General features: G+C 40.1%; 2 protein-coding genes across 16 annotated transcripts in view; one reads left to right on the forward strand and one right to left on the reverse strand.

Moving 5' to 3' along the window:
• Positions 1-22,463, forward strand: part of N4BP2L2 (NEDD4 binding protein 2 like 2) — a 667,270-nt gene that overhangs the window by 360,440 nt on the left and 284,367 nt on the right. The gene's annotated exons all lie outside the window — the stretch shown is intronic.
• Positions 1-22,463, reverse strand: part of FRY (FRY microtubule binding protein) — a 402,818-nt gene that overhangs the window by 103,966 nt on the left and 276,389 nt on the right. For all 11 annotated transcript variants that reach the window (XM_065594453.1, XM_065594448.1, XM_065594426.1 and 8 more), the window contains 7 exons: positions 18,848-19,002; positions 14,921-15,020; positions 14,375-14,546; positions 10,869-11,125; positions 10,280-10,426; positions 2,943-3,111; positions 2,083-2,173 (listed from right to left, as the gene is read on the reverse strand). In XM_065594453.1, the coding sequence (XP_065450525.1) occupies positions 2,083-2,173; positions 2,943-3,111; positions 10,280-10,426; positions 10,869-11,125; positions 14,375-14,546; positions 14,921-15,020; positions 18,848-19,002 (1,091 nt within the window). The remainder of the gene's footprint in view (positions 1-2,082; positions 2,174-2,942; positions 3,112-10,279; positions 10,427-10,868; positions 11,126-14,374; positions 14,547-14,920; positions 15,021-18,847; positions 19,003-22,463) is intronic.

Here is a 22,463-nt window from a genome sequence, read left to right on the forward strand (position 1 = left end):
CAGGAAACTGTGAAATTGCTGGCAAGTTACAACTGGGTCAGTTGTTCGCTCTGCCATTAAAAAAAGCCCCAATATACCTATAAACAATTTTTGTAGGGAAAAATAAGAAGGCTACTCAAAGGCAAAGAGTTTATTTTCTTGTTGCTCACACACGGCATCTTTCAGCTCCCTATTCTGAGACCCCTATCGGCTTTGGCACATACTCTGTTATATGAAGTTTTTATACCATGCTCCACAGCATGACATCTGAATGCCTAACCAAGCTTACTCTATAGAGAAAGTAAGAGATTGAGCTGAGAAAATGGCAACCTCTTATATTTATAAGATCTAACAAACAGATAGTTCAAAGTGGTTATAAACAGGGGAACTACAGGAGACGATCTCTGAGCTGATTGTTCTTGCTCATTTGAGCCCTGATCCACTGGAGGATGGCTCAGACCCTTGACTTTGAAATGACGCTAGTGGACATCAAGAACCATAAACTAACTCAACATTAACGGGGACTTCACTGACGTTATTGCAGCTCATACGTATTTACCATCTAAAGAGAAAAGGGATTTAGTAAGGAAAAGAAAATAGACTTTTCTGTGGTACAGGATATGGTGTACCCCTTTAACTTGTGACTCTACCGTTTTGTAATCGGTACCGTTTTTACATATAAGAATGTAAAATCATAGGGTTAGAAGGGACTGCAAAGGTCATCTAGTCTAGCCCCCTGCCAAGATGGAAGATTTGTTGTGTGTAAACCACCTAAGACAGATGGCTATCCAGCCTCCTTTTGAAAACCTCCAGCGAAGGAGCTTCTACAACCTCCCCAGGCAGTCCATTCCATTGTCCTACTTTTCTGACAGGTAGGAAGTTTTTCCTGAGATTTAATCTAAATCTGCTATGCCGTAGTTTGAACCTATTGTCTCTTATCCTGCCCTCTATGGCAAGAGACAACAACTTTTCTCCATCTTTTTTTATGGCAGCTATCATATCCCCCCCCAATCTCCTCTTTTCCAAACTAAACGTACCCAGTTCCTTCAGCCTTTGCTTGTATAGCTTGCATTCCATCCCTGTGATCATCTTTGTTGCTCACCTCTGAGTCCTTTCCAGTTTCTCTACATCCTTTCTATACACTGGTGACCAAAACTGGACACAGTATTCCAGCTGAGGCCTAACCAGTGCCGAGTAGAGCGGTACTATCGCCTCTCGTGACTTGCATGCTACGCCTCTGTTAATGCAACCAAAAATTGCATTTGTTTTTTATGCAACAACTTTGCAATGCTGACTCATGTTGAAGCTGTGATCTACAACAACTCCCAAATCCTTCTCAGCAGTGCTGCTGACAAGCCAGTTATCCCACATTCTGTATTTGTGCATTTGGTTTTTCTTCCCTAAGTGTAGCACCTTACATTTGTCTTTGTTGAATTTCATTTTGTTGTCTATAACCCAGTTCTCCAGTGTATCAAGATTATATACATACAATAAGAAATGAAAGAAGCAGAAGGCTGGAAATATATTAATTGACTCAGGATTGCTAGGCAGAATATTTTTCAGATGTAGAAAATGGTCCTTCCAATATCTGCCATCTCATCCTAAAAAGGAAGAGTGACACTGACCTTCTCTGCACAGTCAGGAACACTGGTCTGCACACAGATTTTCATCCTCTCTTCATGGACTAAAAGAGTATGGGATCAAACCCAATATTTTAAAAAGATTTTAAAATTCTTTTTTTCAGTAAATTCCCCCACTTCTCTTTCTCTTGTCCAGTTGGTTCCTACAACATGAGCTATGTAGCACAAATTGCTCAATTTAGGTGTCACACATACCTAGGCTGTACCTACAATATTAGGCTTATGTTACTAATCAACTGTTTGAAACAGGAGGTTCTGCAGCCTGCTTTCCTGAATGACTATTTAAAAACATTCCTCCTGGGATAAAAACAATGCTTATGGTCAGAAAGATCATCAGCCAGTCTAGATCAGTGTGGCTCCACTGAAGTCAATGGAGCTTGGTTGATTGACATGAGCTGAAGTCAATCTGGCCCTTAAAATATTTTTTTAAAATGCGCTCATTTTGGAGAAAGAGATTACAAACCTTTCATCAGTTTCCTTCACCATCCTGCTCTCCTCTATATCAGGAAAACTGTCTTGGCCAGCTACAACAGTATTACTGCTAGAGGTAGTTCCTGTATGCGAGATGACAACAAGCACACCCATTAAATAACGTACAGTCTTTTCATGAGCTTCTTTTCTTTCATACTAAAACAACAATAAAAAACTTTACCTTTAGATTTATGTCAAAGGCCACAGTAAAATTGGTCATTATGCATATACTACACACACATTCATATCCATGCAACACGTACATGTGTTTTAGGGTCTTGTTTCACATCCTAAAAAAAGTGAGTTCTCAGAGTCTTGCATGTCCTGTAAATTTGTGTTCACTGTTCCTTACCGGTTTAAAAAGAAGCAGTCAGGGTTTGGTACAGTTCATCATTTATCTGAATTGGTTCTTCTATCATTAATATTACAGAACAGTGTGCGACCAGCAATCCCATGATCACAGCAGGTATTCCCCAGCGCCCTAGTTTATTGACAAGCTAGCACCTTAACTGTGTTGCAGTCCTAGTTTTGAAAGTCTAATGCAACTTTTGGAACATGGTGGTCAAAGAGAACATGACACTATGACATACACCAGATCTCAAGCTCAGTCTCACCAACATCCTGTTGAGCTCTAGAGAAGCAGTATAGTAGGCTGCACGAGAGAGAACAACTAAATGAATCTGTCATTCAGTGCATGTGATTTGCAGAGCATGCAGCCATGCTAGTAGGTGCTGTGACTTATAGGTGTCATTATTATTTATTTGTATTACTGAATGGAACTGAACAAAGAGACTGAGACTAAAAAAAAAAAGGTATAAAGTCATAGCTGAAATAATAACGCTTAGCCCATACCAGAAGCAACAGCTGAGGGTTTGTTGCTGGCAGTAAAGCGGTAAAAAGGTGGATTATCACAATGCTGGACAATAGGGTTTACTGGATCGGTCTGCTGCAGTTCAAAAAGCAGCTCTTCCATTGTTTGAATAGTGTTATTCCGACACAAATATATGGCAACCTTTTTGATCTGAAGGAGAAAAAAGTCATTTAGTCTCCACACAAAATAGATAAAAAACTAGAATGATTCACACAATAAAAACATATTACTTTGCAATAACTAAAAGGCTAAAATGCATATATTACTGTTGAAAAAGACACCAGACAATGTAACTGAATTAACCGTACTCATATTAATACGAATAAAACTCCCTTTTGATTTCAACATACTTTCTCTTAAAAACAAATCTCTGATCTGGTTGCTCAAAATTATTTGGTTATTATTCTCCATAACCAACATTTTTAATATTCAGAATGTAATTTAAAACTCTGAAACTAGCATTACTTGTGAATCATATTCAGGGGGGTTAATCTTTTGATTACATGAATACTCTCCAAGGTAAAGCTTGCCATACTTCATAGGGCGAAAGTTCCAAAACGAAAACCAGGGGTCCACGCATAATTTCATGTGTACATTTATGCATGCAATTGTATGTGAAAGTCAGGTAATTGCACACACAAATGGTAGGTAAGGATCCAGCTAGCCATTTACACATGTAATGACAGTCAAAGATATTTTCAGAAGTCTTGAAAATACATATCTGCATAGGTAAACAAGCTATCACAGTAAAGTCAATAATGTATACCATGCTGAGACTACTCCTATTGAAGTGAATGGCAAAATTCTCACATTTGTTATTTTCTATTTATTTTAGTTTCTTTTTTAACCTTAGAGAAAATGTACACATTTAAAGACTATGCTAAAGTAACTGAAAAAATGTGCTTGTTGTATGTCACTGTGAGATATTGTAGGAGTTTCTAAAAAGCATATGCTCTTCACTAATCATGTGTACTATGATTAGAGATGGGCAACATCTTACCTATAAACCTTGCACAGCACCCTCTAAAGCCAGGGGAGCAGAGCAGTTCATGTGGATGCACTAAGAAAACAACACTTAAAAGAAAAAGAAATAAAAAAAGACCAGCCAGACACCTTTAAGCAATCTTGGCCTCTTTAAAAAAGCCAGCCAATAAAGTGTTAGAGGCATAAATTATAAATAAATAAATGGAGATATCCTATCTCCTAGAACTGGAAGGGATGTTGAAAGGTCATCAAGTCCAGCCCCCTGCCTTCACTAGCAGGACCAAGTACTGATTTTGCCCCAGATCCCTAAGGTCTGGGCTACACTTACCCGGTAGTTCGGCGACGAGCGATCGAACTTCCGGGTTCGACTTATCGCATCTTGTCTGGACGCGATAAGTCGAACCCGGAAGTGCTCGCCGTCGACTGCGGTACTCCAGCTCGGCGAGAGGAGTACCGCGGAGTCGACGGGGGAGCCTGCCTGCCGCGTGTGGACCAAGGTAAGTTCGAACTAAGGTACTTTGAACTTCAGCTACGTTATTCACGTAGCTGAAGTTGCGTACCTTAGTTCGAATTAGGGGGTTAGTGTAGACCTGGCCTAAGTGGCCTCCTCAAGGATTGAACTCACAACCCTGGGTTTAGCATGCCAATGTGCAAACCACTGAACTACCCCTGCCTTGCCTTGCCTTGCCTTGCCTTGTGCCCATTGAGCCAGAACATATGGCTGAAGGCAGGAAGCACCTGGTGAGGACCAGAGGCACGCTGATTCCAAAACAGAGAAAGGTAAAGACGAATAGTTAATCTTGCAGCAATATGGCCTTTTGGATTCTGCAAGCCAGAATGCTGTGGATAATTTGTTGGTATTATCTTTAGTTGCTAATTATTTTGCTCTCTGCCATAGACGATGCATAGGAAGGGTATGTGGGGTCAAGTGCCCCCGCCCACAGATTTCTGCTTGGCCTACCAGGGCGGGAGGGTGGAGGGGAGGGAGAGGGGCTCTGTCCTTCTCCCATTGCGCCTGCCCCCTGGCACATTCGGCCTCTGTCCCTGGCAGCCGGGCCTAGGCAGGGAGCGGAAGAGGGGGGACCAGACATTTCTCACGCCTGCCACTCTGGTTCGCTGCTGTGTGCAGTGTGGTGGCTGCTTGAGAGACAGCCTCGCTGGGGAAGTGGCAGCGGCGGCAGGAGATCGCCCCCAGCTTGAGCCCGGTGGCTGGGGACAGGGGCTGAGTGAACTGCAGTCCCCTTGCCCCCCGGCACATTTCCAGCTCACTTGGCTCCTGTCCCTAGCGGCTGGGCCTGGGTGTGGGGCAGCCCACCGCCACCATCTCTACAACCAGGCTCTCTCAGGCAGCTGCCTGGAGTGGCCAGTTTCAGCTCCGTGAGAAGCAGCTCTGTACCGCTCCTCGCCAGGCTGCCAGGGAGAGCAGAGCTCAATGTGCCGGGATAGGGGGGAGGGGGAAGTGCAGGAGGAGAAGGACAGAGCACCCAACCCCCTGCAGGTAACTCTGGTGGGAAAGGGAGAGCACAGGGCACAGGGCGGGGAGAGTCACTGGGCAGAGGAGACACATGGGGTGGTCATGTGTCCTTTCCTTTAGATTGTGCCCCCCCCACCAGTATGGGGAGGCATGACTCATCTATGCTCTCTGAAGTAAATATATTGTGTTCTCCTTGTTTCTAACTAGGATAGGGGTGAGTGGCATACTATTGCCATTTCAAGTCTAATTTGGATACAACAAATCTGAGTAGCTACAGGTTTTAACAAGCAATTGTCCTCCAGGGATTTATTTCTCCTCCTTGGCTGCCACCATCCTTACTGTCTCTCTCTTTAGCAGCAAACTCACTCACCCAAATCTAGAATGCTGCTTTAGGAGCATTTAACTTTTTTTTTTTAAACATTAAAAATGTTCAGCTCTCGGATCACATGTAGAAGAACAGGAGGAATGCTGATATCCCTATTTCTACGACCTGCTTCACATGTGCTAGTCTGGGGGGCTAGGGGCGCTGCAGGTGCTTGGGGAGGGCGTCCAAGGACCCGCGCTGGTGCTTGGGGAGGCAGGCAGCAGCATGTGGCCTGGGATCCCCACGATTGCTGGGAAGGGAGGGGGTTTGGCGGGGCTGGCAGGCTCCCTACTTGGCTCTGCACGACTCCCCAGAAGCGGTGACATGTCCCTCAGCTCCTAGGCGTGCTGTCCCCGTCCTGAGCGCTGACTCCACAGCTCCCATTGGCCGGGAACTGCGACCAAAAGAAGCTGTGGGGGCAGCGCCTGCGGGTGGAGGCAGCGCACAGAGCTGCCTGGCCAAGCCTCCACCTAGGAGCTGAGGGACATGTCGCTGATTCCGGGGAGCCCCCCGAGGTAAGCGCCACTCGAGCCCTCTCCCTCTCCCAGGCCCCAACCACCTGCCCCAGCCCTGAGCCCCCTCACACACCCAAACTCCTGCTGCTGCTAGGAGGAGGGGGCATGGTGGCCTGAGACTGCCCCAGTAGCATCCAGTACAGCTGGCCCAGGGGCTGCCCGAGCTGCTCACGCGGCCCCCGGGCCAGCCACACCGGCTGCTGCAGAAGTCCTGGAGGTCCCGGAAAGTCACGGAGTCTGTGACTTCTGTGATAGAGTCGCAGCCTTAATCATAAGGCTCCTATCATGGCAAAGTTGAGGAAAGACAGAAAGATGCCTTTGTTCTTTTAACTTTATGTTACAAAAAGCAGCACTGGAGGAAGAACTATATTCCAGTTTTTTGTGAAGAAGCAATAAATAGTGTTTGAATATATTACATTACTTCCCTTTTCTGAATGTTCATGGCTACTGCTGAAGTTTTGTGGGGGGTTTGTTTTGCATCTCCACATAAGAGTATATTCTCTAAACCGCCTATTTTTATAATCATTTTTAATTTTATGACTGCATTTTTTTATCAGATTTCTCTTAAACAGGCCTTACATGTTTCTCCCATTGTTATATATGAACAAACAATACCTACATTTCATTGCATATAGGCATTGCTGTTTTAATACAAACTCTGAATGTATACATCTGTGTCTATTACTCCTGGGGGAATTCTGCACCACTGCGTGATGCAGAATTTGCGCAGGATTAATGTTATGCACAGAATTTCATTTTTTCCCCTGCAGTTTTGGTGCTGCAGAGCTGCTGGCCACCACCAAGGGCTGCTGGAACCAGCAGAGTTAGGCTCCCCAGCTCACAAATAGAGGACACTGCTGATTGGAAGGGGATGGGGAGAGGGTGCTGGAGGGTTCCTGACAGCTGCGGTTCCCAGCATGTCCTGAAGGGAGGAGGCTGTGTGAAGGAAACTCCATACAAGCCCCATCTGACCAGCATCAGGCTGTTTCTTCCTCTAGATTCCTGGGTTCTGGGGGGGAGGAGGGGAGGGTGTTTGGCCCAGCGGCTGGACTCTGGAGGGGAGGGGATGTGGGTGTCTGGGCTGGGGAGCCCCGCACAGCTCCCTCCAGCCCCTTGCAGTACACACACACTGCTCCACCACTCTTCAACTGTATTCCCCCCTCCAGTTCCCTCTATGCCTTCCCCTTCTCTTGGCAGTGTCATTTGTTTGGGAATCTATATATGGTAACCCTATGGGGGCAGGGCAAAAAAATGAGAATCAACCAAAAGACCAGAGGGACAGAGTTTTCCCCGATGTGCCTATCTGGCATGTGTGACATACCCAGACTGAGGCACCCAACAAAAGCATAACAGAGAAACAGGAACTGGGTTGTCATAGAGGTTTTTTTAACTCTCTACTCCTGGGGGAATCTTTTTTGTTGTCTGTATTGCTACAGACATGCTTGCTGACAGGTATTTTGAAATAAATTACCAAAATAACTGAAACTGGAGTGATTATATTGTGTTATTTTGACAAATAAAATATGCAGAATTTTGCAAAATTATAAAATATTGTGTGCACTTTTAAACATTTTTTTGGCACACCAGTTTTAATTTTTGGGGGCAGAATTCCCCCAGGAGTAGTATTTGTATATTTCTCTATGAGCGTATAACCTCTGTGAGAGTGTGTGGGGATATATGCCTCCTCTGGATTTCTTGGCTATGAAATACAAATAAAGCATAAACAAAAACAGTGAATTACTTAATGGTAATAACTTGCCATCACTGACCTCTGTAAATAAGCTATTTGAGCTAAAGGAAAAAGTCAGTTCCAGAAAACAAAGCATGACAGAAGTTACTAGATGGGGGCTTTAATTGCTTTACATACAGTTTCAAGAGAAAGTAACAGGTATTCTATGCACTTTGGATACAAATTCAAACTAAAGCATATCTTTTCTTGGGCTGACAAAACCTAAAACACACCTGTGCTTTTGACCATCTTTAGCAGCATTATGTAGACACAGACTGGAGAAGCACAAAAGGCATTTCAATAGCTCAGGTAGCAAAGAATGTTTTCTGAAATGGCTAGCATTGCCTTAATAAAATCAACCAGATTACTGTAACAGTCCTGCCTCTAGTCTACCCTCAGTTCCCAGCATTTTCTGTCATAGAACCATAGGGTTAGAAGGGGTTGCAGGGGTCATCTAGTCTAAACCCCTGCCAAGATGCAGGATTTGTCATGTCTAAATCATCAAAGACAGATGTCTATCCAGCCTCCTCTTGAAAACCTCCAGTGAAGGAGATTCCACAACTCCTGTCAACTCAACTGACCTTGATGCTCCTTTTGGGCCTGTTTCAAAGCCTATTAAAGTCAATAAACAAACTCTCACTGACTTCAATGTGTTTTGGATCAGGCCCTTTGTCTCCTTCTCTCATAAGCTTTGCACCTTTTCCCATACCAACCTTTTAAACCTGAAATATTTTTCCTGACCAGGAGCACCACATTATCCTCCTTCAATTTTTTCTTCTTTGGATTAGCTTTCTTGCACTAACAACCATCCAGCTTTCATTGCACAAAGACAAAGTCCACAATTTTAATATATTAAATTAAAAAATAAAAGGGAACCAAAAAGATGTATATGTAATAATGAGGACATCTTGTGATCCTCTATTGTCTTCCCACAAACTCTCCCCCATCCTTTGTTTTCCTTACTCTGTTATGGGTGGTAAACTCCTCAGGGCACACCTGTCATTTTAAACTGTTTATAAAGAACCATGCACACCTGTGATGCTATTAACTAACGTAATCATTGTAATGATAGATTCTGATTTTTTTAGTATGGGAACTACTAGGGACAGTCAAATAAGAAACTAATTCTGCTGAAAAAAGTAAAAAGCACTAAATTTTGATTCAGTTTCTCCCAACCACTGAAGAGCCAGACAGAAGTGGAGCTATATTACTTCACTCAGAAAAAAAACTGTTTTATTCTAACGGCAGCAACAGCAGCAATATATTGTACAACTTGACTCACATACAAGAAGGAACAGTTATGTAACCAATGACAGCTATGTGGGGAACAAAAAGGAATAAGCTGACATGCTAAACTTTACAATTTCCACTAGTGTTTAAATTGACATCCTGAATTGCACCATAGATGACTGATATAAGGTTCTGACTCAGCAAAGCCCTTAAGCACATGCTTAAGTTCAATTGACTAAAAGGAATCTTTAACACTTTCTTAAGTGCTATGCAATGGGATTTTTGAAAATGCTTAAAAGGAGTTAGGCACCCAACTCCCATTGACATACACCTTTCAAAATCCTAGCCTTGTTAAAGAAGGATGGACTTCAGCATATGTTTAAAGATAAACACATGCTTGGTGCTTTCCTGAATTGGAGCTAAATCCTTAAAACTCACACACACTAATACTGGAGATAGCATGAATTATCCTGTTCCTTGTATAACTTTTCATTGTTTTAAACCCTTACAAAATTTAGCATACAGGTTGTCTAAACTAGCTGCCTGCTGGGGAAAGTTCAAGGCACTTAATATTTTTAACTTAGTTAATTTTTCATGCAAGTTATTTAAACTTGGAAGAGTTCCTTTCTTTCATGTTCATAACATTTTGTATGTATAAAATGAGTATCTGTTGTGTAACTTCGATACTGAAAAATGGTTCTGATGTTTGTTCACAATGATTTCAGCAATTAGTGGCTAGCCACTGTTACTGTTGCACTATTCCGGGGCGCTGACAAAGCTGAACTTAGACAAAACTGCTATTTTTACTGGTGGAGCTTACCCCTGCTTGAAACCAAGTAAGCTCCACTGGTGCAAAGACAGGCTCTGATGGCACATTTTATCTGTTTGCCTTCAACACCTGGGCTCGTTTACTTTTCCCAACTGACCTAATTTCAGAAGAAATTCATTTTCTACAAATGCTGTTTTCTTCCTTAAAAATACAATGCAACCAACAGCAAATAAAACAAAACACAAACACTTACATAAGGTAAAAGGATGGTATCACTGCTAACCCCACACAAGCTAATTAGAAATTGCAGTGTTATTCTAAGGTTGTTGCTCCATTTCTCATTGTTGGCCAAGGCATTCCAGACATTTTCCATCTCTAGCCCAGGAACTTCATCTCCATACTGTAAAGAGGCACAGAGATGGAATTTTTGAAAAGGTGCACTAAACATATAATTAATTTAGACATTTAGAAGAGAAACTAAAGGTATGTTATTTTACAACATCAGCTCATGCAAAATCAATAGCAAAACACAGTAACAAGATGTAGAGTACAATTTTCAAAAGCAACTAAGAGATTCAGGAGCCTACAAACCAGTCAGAAGTGAAATGGCATTTCAATGGGACTTGGGCTCCACGTAGAAACTTGTACAATTTTTTACTCAGAATGAAATTCACATTTAGACAGAGAAACATGAGCATTTGTGCTCATGCAAAATGTCAAATATCAACGGGAAGAATTCTAGAAACACTTTTGTTTTTGAGTTTGCACTATGCAACTCAATTATTTTTGAATTTTTTAAAAATATCATAGCCTGAATATTTCAGAAAACAGTTTTGCTTTACCTTAGCTGTCATATACATGAGATTATTAAGCACCAACGATGTGGCCTCCGGAGATCCCCATCCATTTCCTTTCAGTCCATATGTGACAGCTATTTCCCCTTCCTTGTCCTTTATTTCATCCTCTGGGGTGCTAGGGCTTGAACCTGGGAGAAGAAGTCTGCTGTCTACAAGTTCGATGTTATGAAGCCATGGTAGCAGATAGGTAAGCATGATCTGTCTCCCATTTGGATGGGTTGTTGGGAATCGTTGACTTACCTCTAAAATAGTAAGCATTAAAAAGCATCATTAGTCTATAAAGATAAGTAGTATACTGAAAAAATTACACACTTAGCAAGTCTGATTGTTTCTGTTTTGCCACCCGATGACCTTAATCTTGCAAGATAAGGGAATATTATCAAAGCACAAAAGCAAATATTTAAGTATTGGCAGGAGGAACATACATTAATTTGGTGTAAGCTACTAGTAAGCAATGTGTCAGAGATCTTAAGTGCAAAATAACTGAGGTAAGAATTTCGAATTTAGAAATATAAATTAAGAAGCGTGTTCAAGACATGCCCTATTATAGATTGCTGTGTACCAACACACTCAGCTAAATGTTTGCGAACACAAAAAAAATAGGGCAGATTTGACTAAATTATTCTAGAATTTTAAAAGCTTTTGGAGAATTATGGAAAATTTTCAGTAGTGTTCTGTAAATATTTATAGTATTCTGATATCTGGTTATAACTGTTGCATAAGCATCTACATTTCCTAACTGTGGCCTAAATCTCGAGGCATTTACATACATTGACTGTATAAAAACACATGTGGTTATCACTAAGCATTATTCATATCAATGATATTATTTCTACAGTAACTAGTGTATTTCAAAAAGAAAACTAGAAGAAGATAACAACAACAAAGACAAGGCCTAAACAAAATACATAATAGAAAAAAATACATGTCTTCAGAATACAATATAAATAGGGCTCCTGCCAAATTCATGGTCCATTTTGGTCAATTTCATGGTCATAGGATTTTTAAAATAATAAATGTCATGATTTCAGCTAATTTCACAGTGTTGTAATTGTAGGGGTCCTGACACAAAAAGGAGTTTGGGGGGAAGGGGGTTTGCAAGGTTATTGTAGGGGGGGTTGCGGTACTGCTATCCTTACTTCTGAACCGCTGCTGGCAGTGGTGCTGCCTTCAGAGCTGGGCAGATGGAGAGCGGCGGTTGCTGGCCGTGAGCCCAGCTCTGAAGGTAGAGCTGCTGCCAGCAGCAGCGCAGAAGTAAGGATGGCACGGTATGGTATTGCCCCCCTTACTTCTGTGGTGCTGCTGGTGAGGCGCTACCTTCAGAACTGGGTGCCCGGCCATCAGCCGTTGTTTTCTGGCTGCCCAGCTCTGAAGGCAGCGCAGAAGTAAGGGTGGCAATACTGCAACCCCCATAAAATAGCCTTGTGACACCCCTGCAACTTCATTTTGGGCCAAGACCCCCCCCCAATTTGAGAAATGCTGGTCTCCCCCGTGAAGTCTATATAATATAGGATAAAAGCACACAACGGACCAGATTTCACGGTCTATGATACGTTTTTCATGGCTGTGAATTTGGTAGGGCCCTAAATATAAAGTTTTAATTCCTTATCTGTGAAGACCTATTTAATTCACAAATGACTGAGTATTGTGGACATACTTTTTATAAAATAGTATTAGTGTTCTATAAAGTATGTGTGAGTGCATATTATAGACAAATAAACAATACACATAAACACAAAATGTATGCCATTAAAATGTCATAATTTATTAATAAGGAAATATGACCCTGGACTGGGGAGATTCAGGAGTCATGCATGCCATAGATTTCCTGTGTGACCTTAGGTAAGCCACTTACTTTCTCTGTGCCACAATTCTCTACCTAAAAAATGAGAAAATAATACTTGTTTCTCCCACCACAGTCCATCTTGTCTTGTAAACTCTTATGAGGAGGGATTGCCTCTTGCAATGTTCTGTACAGGGTGTAGGTCTGAATAAAGGGGCCCTGATCTCAACTGGGGACTCTAAGCATCACAAGAATGACTCCATTAATGACTGCTTCTTGAAGCAGCTAGCCCTGGAACTCACAAGGGGAGGCAATTCTTGATTTAGTCCTAAGTGGCGTACAGGATTTGGTCCAAGAAGTGAAAATAGCTGAACTGCTTGCTCATAGTGACCATAATGTAATTAAATTTAACATCCTTGTGGGGAGGGAAATACCAAAGGAACCCATCACAGTAGCATTTAACTTCAGAAAGGGAAACTACACAAAAATGAAGAGGCTGGTTAAATGAAAATTAAAAGGAACAGTCACAAGAGTGAAATGCCTGCAAGCTGCATGGAAACTTTTAAAGAACACCATAACAAGGCTCAAACTATACATATACCCCAAATAAAAAAACCCAAATAAGTAAGAGGACCAAAAAAAATGCCACCATGGTTAAACAACAGAGTAAAAGAGGCAGTTAGAGACAAAAAGACATCCTTTAGAAACTGAAAGTCAAATCCTACTGAGGAAAATCAAAAAGGAACATAAACTCTGGCAAGTCAAGTCAATTAGGCAAGCCAAAAGAGAATCAGAAGAGCAACTAGCAAAAGACACAAAAAATAAGAGCAACATTTTTTTAAGTATATGAGAAGCAGGAAGTCTGCCAAACAATGAGTGGGGCCACTGGACGATTGAGGTGCTAAAAGATAACTCAAGGAAGACCAGGCCAATGCGGAGAAGCTCAATGAATTCTTCGCGTCAGTCTTCGCTGCAGAGGATGTGAGGGAGATTCCCACACCTGAACCATTCTTTCTAGGTGACAAATCTGAGGAACTGTCCGAGACTGAGGTGTCAGCAGGATCAGATGGTATTTAACCAAGAATTCTTAAGGAACTCACATATGAAATTGCAGAACTACTAATTATGGTATGTAATCTATTGCTTAAATCAGCCTCTCCACCAGGGTGCGCGCGTTTGTGTGTTTGGAAGTTAAAGCTGGACTGGTGTAGACTAGAAATAAGGTGAAAATTTTTAAGTGAGGGAATTAACCAGTGAGGGAACAGCCCAGGATTGTAAAATCACCACAGTCAATGACGTTGGAACAGTTTTTATAGTGGGGATGCTGAAAGCCATTGAACAAAACTGCAAACCTTGTATATAATGGAAACCACTTCAAACTAGGGGATGCTGCCATACCCCCAGCACTCCTAGTTCCAGCACCCCTGACCACAGCCCCTTCCCAGTCCACCCCCAAAGACTGCATACTCTGAGTTTTTAAATATCAACCACTGTACTTTGCATATATCTGCAGGCAACTGTGTGTCTAATTACAAAGCATTTTGCTTAATTTTACTACAATAGAATTGGAATATCAGAAATATCAATAGAACAGAAATATCAATCTAATTGTTATTCACAACTTGAAATACACTAACAGGCCACCATTTGTACACTACATAAAAACAAATATTGAAAACATTAAAAAAATATATCAATAGACAGGTACCTGAAAAAAGTGGAAGGGTGAGCTCAGGATACATCCTTGCTAGCTCATATGAAAGAAGTGCCAATGATACACTGTAAAGAGGTGGTAATGGGCCATGTGTACCATACAGGATACTGCCAGGTCTTTGCTCAGCAACTTTCTTTGAATAAACAAAAAGCTTTGCCTCAAGAATCTATGGAAGAGAAGAAAGTGGGCAGTGAAGTGACAGGATTTCATTAGTACACAAAACTTTCACATTTCAACTTTAAACAGATTAAGAAATCACATAAAGGTCTACATGTTTCACAGTAAAATTTCCAAGTTGCAGAAATATTATAAATAATCATTTGCATACATTTTTATACAAGTAATCACTGCAGCATTTATGATGATTATTATTTACTATATTTATTACTGTAGCGCCTAGTTGAAATTTCAAAACAAAAAGTAAAACATCCCAACCAAACTGTAATATATGGTAAGAAGTTCATGGTGAAAACAATGATAGGGCCACTTGCATTTGGTTACTGTTTTAAAAGATATTTTTTTTAAGTAGCTGATACATGCCTGCATAAGTTGCATGGAAATTTCATAAATCTCTCTGTTGGTGTCGGATGCCTTGAATAGCACTAGGTTTAAAAGTGTCACTATATCAAAAGGATAGTTCCTGGAAGAATAAATAGTACATGTTTGTCAACATTAGAATCTCAGCTTAAATTCACTCTGATCTCCTATGCATAATAATGAGCTAAAGAAAAACATCACCTCTGTTTTTTCCACTCCTCCACCAGACTATAGGAAAGGGAGTTATTTACTGATGGATACATACTCCTGAGTCAAGTGGCCATCTGGTGAGGGAGGGATGGACAATTACCTTGAGACGATAATTAGGAATGCCCTGCAATTGCCTATTCCATAAACCTAAATTCTTTTTAAATATAGTATCTAATTTTTTATAAACTAACTCCCAAAAGCAAAGATGGTTGGACAGAGAGTTTCCAGGGATAAAATATTCTTCAAGCAATTCCACTGACAGTTAAAATAGCCTATTCTGGAAAAGGATATATTCCTCAATATGCACATTCCCAGACATTAAAGTTAAAGAGAACTCTCTATCAGATTGAAAAATTAATGAAGGATAAACATGAAGAATGGGACTGTATTGGCACAACAAATGACAAGCTCTTGCTGAAGAAATTCCACCATCCTAGGTATTCAAAATTTAGTGTAGAGTGGATAAATAAGAGCAGGGTCCTGAAGTGACTATTGCTAGAAAGGCAATTTTCCATGTAAGGTTATTTGGTCTTGCACAAATCTAGATTAGAGATTTCTCCCTTTTTCCATGTAGATATGCAAATACACTACCTTAGTTTTAGCCAACATAAAATTGTGGAATTTGTATATCTATCACTTTGACCATAATGAACACAGAACTAAGGGCCTGTTTACACTACAATTACAAATGAGTCAGAGGATCTGATTACAGAGGGTTCTCTCCGGACTTACTTATGAGATTGTTCTAAATTGTAACATAGACATGATCTTAACCATGTTCAGTAACTGACCTACAACCTTCTTCATTATCTTGTCTATTAGGCTGAGTCTTCACATGCAGATTTAGAATCCATAATTCACCACCACTGCAGCTCCACCAGTGGAAGCAATGGCAGAAGCTATAACGTAGACAGGACCCAGGAGGTTTTTACCACCGAGACTAGGATAGACAACATGGTGGTAAAACATACCTGAATCCTGTCTACATTAGAGTCTCCACCATTGTTATAATCAGTTGAGATACTGTGGCAGTGAAATGCAAGTCCTAAATTACCTAGTGTAGACAAAGGCTGCTGGATTGTTGGATGGACACAGAGTGATTTCGGGGACATCTTTACTAAATCTACATACTAGTGTACCCCAGCTCTGCTGCTCCATGTCAATCTCTCTGGTCCTTCCCCAACCTGGTCCCTCCCACAGTTCACAAAGTTCAAATAATCCCCATCTGAGGGAGCATCTTGAAAGAGGAAACTATCAAGGGTTACAAAAGCATGCCTAAGAGAATGCTACACAAAAATCTAAAGAGTAGGATAAAACAAGATTACATTAACAGAATAATTATATGGTAGAGTACATTGATACAAAATAGAAAGAACTAAGCTACATGAAAAATAGCAGTAAAATGACCAATAAATAAATGTAGTTAAAAATAAAGAACACTGGCTATCTGGCATAGGCCTCCTCAAATGAATTTGACAATCATATGAACTGGTCTGGTCACTATTTGCAAATCTGTGGTCCTATCTTTAGTCAACTACATCCATATTTAGACACCTAAATAAGTGGTATGATTTTCAAAATGATGAGCATCTAGCAATTTCCTACTTCTTAAATAAGTGTTCTGATTTTTTTAATGTACATAAATAAAGATTCAGATACCTAACCTGTAGCCTCTCTTATGTAGTATGATGGAGGCTTTATAGTTTTGCCTCAAGGAAAAAGTCTTAACTGACTAACTTCATCATCAAAATGCCACTGGCCAAGTTATTGCCAAAGGATATACCTTCCAGGAGTTTGAACCCAAGTAAAATCCCTGTAATTACTAGCTGAAAAGAAATGGAAGAAACTGTAAATAAATGTTTTCAATTACTCCAGTATTCCAGTCTGTAGGGACATGATTAGTGAAACTCCAGAAAATATTATTTACGGTATCACAAGAGAAATGTAGCATGGGAGACCCTGGGCTGGGACAAACTGAGTTTTTTAATGGAGAGGATTCTTTGTGGAAAGAGAGGCATAAGTTATGCAATACTACATTGCTTATTTACAGCTGGATTAAGCGGAGGTCCCCCTATACTTACTGATAACTGAGGGAAGGATGGAATATGGGAAATTGCCAACAAGTTTTTAGTATTAGCTAAACTCTCAACATAGCTCCCCAAATAGGCAGAAATATGAATTTCTTCTTGAAAGTGATCATGCATTTTTAACTATTGCCAATGGCACATAAATGAAACCCTTTCCCAGGGTCCTTAGTGCTATCTAATAAAAATCTGAGGAGAAAAGACTGTAGGTGAAGGGCTAGTATTATTGTGTTTTCTTTTAAGATAGCAAAGCTGAATCTCAGAAGCTACTAAATCTACAAGCATAAAATTCCAATCATACTTTTTAAATCTCAGGGTAATGCAGCTTGTACTTGCAGCTGTTTCTATAAGAACAAAATAGAGTTTTGTTTACAGATATACCAAATTCTAAAATACTTATGTTTTGCTTTGCACTGTCCCACAAATTACCCTCTCAAAACATACTGATCAGACATCTTGACAAACTATTTTGTCAAGAAATCTCAGACTAAAATATATCAGCACTTCAAATGCCTAATCAGATGAAAACTATCCTTTATTTCAAAATAACCGTTAAACCTCTTTTCCACTTTAATCCTGAAAAGATACTAAGAAAACAAAACAAAACAAAAAAATGTTTATGTAGGACCTATACAAAAAAAATTAATGTTTTGTGCTCCCACTCTATTAACATCATTGATAATGCTAATCTGAAAACAAAAGGTAAGGAAACTCAGGTCAAATCCAAGGGCAGTTAGAAAAAGGACAAAAGTAACTTTGGCAAATGAGAACATAGAAAACTTTTATTTTCATATTATTTACTCTGAAAGTATGGGAAAAATCCATCAAAATTGTTTTGGCACTAGGTTTAAAAATGGTGTTACAAATAGAAAGATTTAGGCCCTATTTCAACTTTCTGTGTATGGAAGGGTCAGAAGTTCAAATGCCTACACAGCAACAGGACGCTACAAGGGGCAACTTATCACATGCTCAAAAAATGTGCCTCTGGTCTGTAAGAGAGTGACAGGGAAGTGTAGCCTCAAAACACTGTGTAAAAAGACATGACATGGGAATGCTAGCAGCAATTCCATATAGAACTTGCTCAACACCCTGGTAACTAACTCCCTTGCAGACTTGATCGCATACACAGACAGTGACCACTGGCAACGCAGAGATTATTTTTTTAACCTTCCCCCAATACTGTGCTGACTTTGTCAGTATAAATAAGCGTGTTTGCAGAAGCATTTCATGTGATAAGAGATGCTCTTCCAAACTTTTTGCAGCTGGCCCCAGATCTGGTCCCTTTTCTCCGGTTTGCTGCAAAGTCCCAGAGGTGAATGTTATTCAGTGGATTTTCTAAGGCAGCATAACACTTGGCTATGCAGATGCTTCACTGTTCCCATTCACACACATGAGTTTTTTTCTGTGTCTTTCATAGCATGCGATCCAGGGCAATACAGCAACCAACAGCAGACACACTTACAGCTTCAATCATTATTTTTAAATGTAATGGAAAAGAACATTTAGTATCTGTTTCCAATAGAAACAAGTAGGATTACACAAGATATCTAGTGTGTAAACATCTTAGAAATAGCAGCCCTGATCTTGTTTCACATTAACTGCCTCAGGGACAGTCTAGTTCTAGGTTTATTAATACCTGCTTCCGCACACAGTCGCAATGGCTTTGAAGCATCCAGAAGCAAGCTGGTATGATCCAGTATAACACCGATCTATAGCCCAGTTGAAAAGATTTACTTGGTCCGGATTTAGTTCCAGCAACAAGACTACAACTTCACAACCAAGCTGATGAACCTGAATACACATAGAATGGCAATTATTATTTTTTGTAAAACACAAAAAAGATCCTCCCAAGGTTTCTTAAAATTATTCAGGGAGATAGACACAAAGTGACAAGACTAATCTGCCTTTTAAATGGCAGGGGGTGGGGGGGGAGGACCATGTTTATTGTACACTACGGAGAAAAATAAAGTGGAGAGTTTACCATAAATGCATTTTATATATATCACAGCATGGGATTTCACTCAGTTTTGAATAGTCCACACTTCATAAAAATATGTCTTGCACAAAACCCATATATGTTAAATATATTTTTTAAAATAGACCTTCAAAATAAGGGTTGAACCATAATATTATGATTAAGGCCAAGACCAGTGTGTCAGGAGATCTGGGTTGTATTCCCAGCTTTAACACACACTTGCTGGCTGACACTGGGTAACATCCATGTGCCTTTGCTATACACCCTGTAAAACAGAGATACTGCTAATTTTCTACCTCACTGGAGTGCTGTGAGGTTAATTTATTCATGTTTGTTTACTTAAAGGATTAAGTTTGGACTACATCTTTGTGTTTCTTCGATTGCAGGTAATGTAGAAGCACAAAAATTATTATTATTATTGAGATTTTGTCACCAAATGAGGCTAGACTCACTGTAAAGACTCACACTAATATTCAGTTAAACACCCGAGGTTGAGTTTAACATAAAGGGAACATAATAAAAAAAAAAAAAAAGAGACTACCTAAGATTTTATTCTGGTTGGGTTTCCTTACCCATTAAATGTTGACAATTTGCCTTTTGTGACTTAATGCATCCTTTATGTACTGATTTTCAACTGGTAATTTAAAGTACTGATGGTGAAAAACTAATCATAGGAGGGAAAGTACTCTTTTCCCTCCCCTGCAGCTCTGACCATTTAGCATCCCGTCCATAAATCCCCTCAATGGCTTTCCTCACCTATAATGTGTGGACAGAAAAACTATGTTGTTATGGGGGACTTCAATTTTGGGAGACAAATACTGGGGGTCTCATGCAGTCAATTGTAAAACATAATTAGAATTTCTGAAAATTATAGATGACAATTTTCTAACACAAAAGGTATTGCATCCAAGATAAAGTAACACTATTTTGGATCTCACATATGATGCATGAAATTAACCATTGGACTGGAGGTTAGTGGTTATCTAGGGATGAGTGGTTATGACGAGATTACATTCAACAGGGGCAAACAGAGGATAGTCCCACATGTAATATATATACTTGGAGCTTCAAAAGGGCTAATATCTCAAAGCTGAGGGAAATTATCAATGAAATTGACTGATAAGAAAAATTTAGACATAAAAATGTGAACGAAAACTTGGAATTCTTTAAGAAGAATTTATTAGATGGCAAAAAGCCATGGTTACACAATCAAGAAACAGAACAATCTTGGCTAAAAGCCAATCTTAGTTCAGCAATGAAGTGAAAGCAGCAATTAGAAATAAAAAAAAAACAATATGTATCAATTGGAAAAAGGGGGAAATAGACATCAATCAATATAAATTAGACATTATGAAGTACAAACAATTGATAAGGAAGATGAAAACATCAGAGAAAAATCCATGTTTGGCTGGGCTAAGGACAATAAGGAGATTTTTAGATGTTAGGAGCAACAGAAATCTTTGCAATCATTCAATTATTTAATTGAGATGGAAAAATTATTAATAATGATGCACAAAAAGCAGATGTGTTTGTGACAATCAGCTTTCAATAAATATTTTGGTTCTGTATTTGAAAAGAAGCAGAATGAAGTACTTATATCATATGATAACACTGGTCTACAATTTTTGAGAAGTCGTCTGCTTCAGAGATAAAATGTGCTATTTATTATGTATTTTGATGTGCTGAATTCAAATATGACAATTAAAACAACTGATTGGCTACTGTTTCTAAGATATTTAAGTTTTTACGTTTTATGTCTATGTATATTGTGTAGATAGTAGAATTTTAATCATAAATTGTAAACCTAGGTCTTTTCATGTGTTTATGGTTGCTTTACATGATAATATTTCACCTGTCCTGTTTATGTAACACTTTAAAAATCAGCAAAAGGGTTATATAAATAAAATTTATTATGAAACAAAAGACAAAAAACTATTATGTACATAGTTTAGTCCTATTCAGTGTCTACTCGGCGCTTCTTGGCTTGTCTCTTGTATTCATTAAATGGAGCATCTCTTGTCACTGTCCAGCAATAGTCTGCAAGCATTGATAGGCTCCATTTGCCCTGATAGCGTTTCTCCATTGTTGCAATGTCCTGGTGAAATCGCTCGCCGTGCTCGTCGCTCACTGCTTCACAGTTTGGTGGAAAAAAATCTAGATGAGAGTGCAAAAAATTTATCTTTAGTGACATGTTGCAACCAAGGCTTTTGTATGCCTTGAGGAAGTTTTCCACCAACAACCTGTAGTTGTCTGCCTTGTTCTTTCCGAGAAAATTTATTGCCAGTAACTGGAAGGCTTTCCATGCTGTCTTTTCCTTGCCACGCAGTGCATGGTCAAATGCATCATCTCGAAGAAGTTCACGAATCTGAGGACCAACAAAGACACCTTCCTTTATCTTAGCTTCACTTAACCTTGGAAATTTTCCACGGAGGTACTTGAAAGCTGCTTGTGTTTTGTCAATGGCCTCGACAAAGTTCTTCATCAGACCCAACTTGATGTGTAAGGGTGGTAACAAAATCTTCCTTGATTCAACAAGTGGTGGATGCTGAACACTTTTCCTCCCAGGCTCCAATGACTGTCGGAGTGGCCAGTCTTTCTTGATGTAGTGGGAATCTCTTGCACGACTATCCCATTCACAGAGAAAACACCAGTACTTTGTGTATCCAGTCTGCAGACCAAGCAAGAGAGCAACAACCTTCAAATCGCCACAAAGCTGCCACTGATGTTGGTCATAGTTTATGCACCTCAAAAGTTGTTTCATGTTGTCATAGGTTTCCTTCATATGGACTGCATGACCAACTGGAATTGATGGCAAAACATTGCCATTATGCAGTAAAACAGCTTTAAGACTCGTCTTCGATGAATCAATGAACAGTCTCCACTCATCTGGATCGTGAACGATGTTGAGGGCTGCCATCACACCATCGATGTTGTTGCAGGCTACAAGATCACCTTCCATGAAGAAGAATGGGACAAGATCTTCTGGAGGGTTACGGAACATGGAAACCCTAACATCACCTGCCAGGAGATTCCACTGCTGTAGTCTGGAGCCCAACAGCTCTGCCTTACTCTTGGGTAGTTCCAAATCCCTGACAAGGTCATTCAGTTCACCTTGTGTTATGAGGTGTGGTTCAGAGGAGGAGGATGGGAGAAAATGTGGGTCCTGTGACATTGATGGTTCAGGACCAGAAGTTTCATCCTCTTCCTCGTCTGACTCAAGTGAGAATGATTCTGGTGCATCAAGAACCGGCAGTCCTTCTCCATGGGTACTGGGCGT

The sequence above is a fragment of the Chrysemys picta genome, chromosome 1 (assembly GCF_011386835.1).
Source record: "Chrysemys picta bellii isolate R12L10 chromosome 1, ASM1138683v2, whole genome shotgun sequence".
Lineage (NCBI taxonomy): Eukaryota > Metazoa > Chordata > Testudines > Emydidae > Chrysemys > Chrysemys picta.